The sequence below is a fragment of the Nymphaea colorata genome, unplaced genomic scaffold, assembly GCF_008831285.2.
Source record: "Nymphaea colorata isolate Beijing-Zhang1983 unplaced genomic scaffold, ASM883128v2 scaffold0762, whole genome shotgun sequence".
Taxonomy (NCBI): domain Eukaryota; kingdom Viridiplantae; phylum Streptophyta; class Magnoliopsida; order Nymphaeales; family Nymphaeaceae; genus Nymphaea; species Nymphaea colorata.
Window position 1 is genome coordinate 54611 of NW_022205268.1, and position 3122 is coordinate 57732.

The following is a 3122-nucleotide window of genomic DNA, read 5'->3' on the forward strand; positions in this document are numbered from 1 at the left end:
TAGACTACAGCATTTTTTGCAATTTTAAATTTCGATATGGCAAATAAGATGAATGTGAATCGAAAATGCATTAATCTAATATTACAATGCGCAGAGCCCCCAAACAGTCCCCCACCTAGCAAAAATCCCCACAAATACACCTCTTTGGATGCGTCTACAGCGACAACACGCACAGACAGACTTTCTTTAGTCGCTAATTGCCTGCACAAAACCCCCCCGACGACCACAATGCGGAGAGGTTACAGGAATAGAACCTAGCATTGAGGACGTAGTGTAAGGTCAATCCCATCCGTAGTAAACGAGATTCGCAAGATCTTAGGCACGATTCTCTATCCTGATGGACAGTAGGAATGGCAGAGGCAGGAGAAGTCGATGCTGGAGCTCTTATAAGAGTTGCTGATGATGATCCTGGCAAAGGCAGAGTAAAATGCTCATCTGAGGCAACAGTAATCCACTCCTAATCCCAGACTGCAGGAAATCAACGTGGAAACCATCGAAAAAATAGAATCCAACATCTCCCTCTTCGATAGCAGAAAGCACTAGTCGCACTAGTCCAGCCAGAAGAACATATACGCCCCCTCGAGGAATGCCAGATGAATAGCCCAGAGCCCACCATGCAAAAAGCGCAGAGTTGCCAGTAGAATGGTATAAAATCGAAATACTGGCCGAAGGTACTATTTTCCATCGGCAAGGAAGTGAAGACCATCGACCAAATCAGCTCCAACAAACTCCTAAAAAGGACTCACTGCACTCGTACAGCAAATCCTCCAGCCAGGAGTCATCTTTCAAGGACTCATGCACCTCAAGAAGAATAGACTCAGCATCGACCGCAGCATCTACATCCAAAACGACCTCCCCGACAACATCCGCTATTCGGTGCAAAGCTCCAGCAGGGGGATACAGAGCGTGGAAAATTTCACAAAAAAGAATATCGGGATTGGAATATTAGGAAACGAACTGACGCCGATTAAGTAGGAGAGATTCAGTGATAAATACAGCGAGATAAACCGCTCCAAATAAGATACGGAGTGGCTGCGGGCAACGGTGACAGGTTCACTTTCTAGTCGACCAACAGCGACCCTGAGAGCTACTCCAACAACATCAAGATCTACTGATGTTCGTAGTTTTAATTCATCCTTTATTATTTAATCTCAGATGATCAATAATCCTTCTAGGCTTGTCTTGATCCTCGCCCTCGCCACTCTCTCCTTTTGCTTCGTCATCAAGAACGCAGTTCCCTACAACGTGAAGGACTCCGCTGACTACGCCTACCTGGCCGGCCTCGCCTACTGTCCCAAGAAGTGCCTCGAGAACTGGTCCTGCAAATCAGGAGCCAAATTCACGGGAATGGTGGAGCTGAGCCACATCAACAACGACATCACCCTCGCCTCCTGCTACGTCGGCTACAACAAAGCCACCAACCAAATCGTCATCTCCTTCAGGGGATCCGCCAACATCCAGAATTGGATCGAGGACTTCAATGTAGAAATGGTATCGTATGAATGCAAGGGATGCGAAGTCCATGCCGGCTTCCTTAATGACTATTAGATGATTGAAGCTAAAGTCGATGCTAAGATTGGAGAACTGCTCAAGAATACCCCACTGCTAGAATCTTGTCGACTGGCACAGTTGGGAGGAGCTTTGTCCGAAATCGGCGGTCTCAGATAAAGAAGAAGTTCAACGTGCCCGTAGACGTCCACAACTTCGGCTGTCCCAGGATCGGCAACCCCGCCATGGCCCAATTCGTGCAGACAAGGCTGGACAGTCTCTACCGAGTGGTCCACCACAAGGACATCGTGCCCCACCTGCCTCCCGAGTCCTACCTCTACCACCACTCCGCCTTCGAGGTCTTCTTCGACGAGCAAATGCTCTCCTACGTGATCTGCAGCGAGACCGGAGAGGACAAGAAGTGCTCCAACCAATACGCGCCGGACTACTCGGAGCCGACCACGATTTCTACTTCGTCGCTCTCAGCAGTCTGCAGTGCTGATGATCTTGATGGTCATAATAAGAATATCATCGATAATATAAGCTAATCAGGGAGGCTGGGTGTAGGTGCTGTCACGATGCACCTTCTTGTGCCTGCGAATGGCCTCTTAGAACTCTTCCCCATCGCGAAAGAAATCGAAATCGTCGTCAGTGAGGGCGGATCGATGGGGAATGTCTTCATAGTAGGGATTCTGAAAGTATTCGTTGATGACCAGCAGGACGGTGGTGGAGTAGATGTGAAGGAAATTGGTGAAAAACTCCTTTTTTTATTTTTAGATCAGGTGGGAGAAGATGCGGGGCTAGGTTTATTATTATAGGCTTTCTAAAATCTATTGGCTATAATTTAAGAGCTGGTACAGCTCACCACACCTATCTTTTACACCCTCGAATCGCTAGCAAACCAGCTTGCCCACCATCTCCAGCCACCAGAAATCGCACATTTACACTTCTTTATTAAGTTTTATCAAGAACCTCCCCAAAGTTTGCGCGTAACCGTCATTGACTTCTATTATACGGTCGTCTTTAGCGAATGAGTCATAATGATTGTCGCTTGTATCGATTTTGCCACCATATTTGGGACTTTTGGAATGGTCTTGGCATATTTTGGACTTTTTTTGATATTCTTGGCGTACCCATTTTGTAGCATAATATGTTTAAACTCTTCCATTTATTTTTTCATCACGCATAGGTGTTATCTATAGAGGTCTTTCTCAAAACTGACTTCCTAGCAGTCTCTATCCTCTAAAAACTCCTTCCATTTGAATGTAGGCTCTATTTTTTTTCCTGATGCTGTTTTTCGTAGTTTTTAGAGTTTGATGAGGCGTTGATTCCTTCAAAGGCAGCATCTAGGTTATAGGTGGAATTTAAGCTGGGACACGGGTGGAGATCGAAAGGGCTACTCATTGGGTTTAGTTGATTGGTTAATGATTATAAATTATGGAAAAATATTGTGGGCATTGGATAAAGTGGAGATGTGAAAATGGGCCTAAGACTAAGCATGGATTGACCTGTTTAGATATCAGTCGTTAAGCCAATAGTCCAGCCACATTAGAAACCATTATTAGAGAAATGGCTGAGCTTCAAAAAATTATCATCTATTTTTTCATATTTGAAATAAACAAGGAGGGGTTGGG

At 45.5% G+C, this 3122-nt stretch overlaps 1 protein-coding gene across 1 annotated transcript; it reads left to right on the forward strand.

Moving 5' to 3' along the window:
* Positions 1-350: 350 nt before the first annotated feature.
* On the forward strand, positions 351-2036 carry LOC116245598 (lipase-like). The gene is made up of 3 exons (XM_031617065.1): positions 351-446; positions 1156-1496; positions 1610-2036. The coding sequence occupies exons 1-3, from the start codon at positions 351-353 to the stop codon at positions 2034-2036; spliced, it is 864 nt and encodes a 287-aa protein (XP_031472925.1).
* Positions 2037-3122: the final 1086 nt, after the last annotated feature.

Bases quoted from the DNA above. Each gene is read 5' to 3' on its own strand.
- LOC116245598 (XM_031617065.1), top strand. From the start codon at position 351: ATGGCAGAGGCAGGAGAAGTCGATGCTGGAGCTCTTATAAGAGTTGCT. The intron at 447-1,155 runs GTAATCCACTCC...ATTTAATCTCAG, and splicing joins AATGCTCATCTGAGGCAACA to ATGATCAATAATCCTTCTAG. The intron at 1,497-1,609 runs GTATGAATGCAA...CCCCACTGCTAG, and splicing joins TTCAATGTAGAAATGGTATC to AATCTTGTCGACTGGCACAG.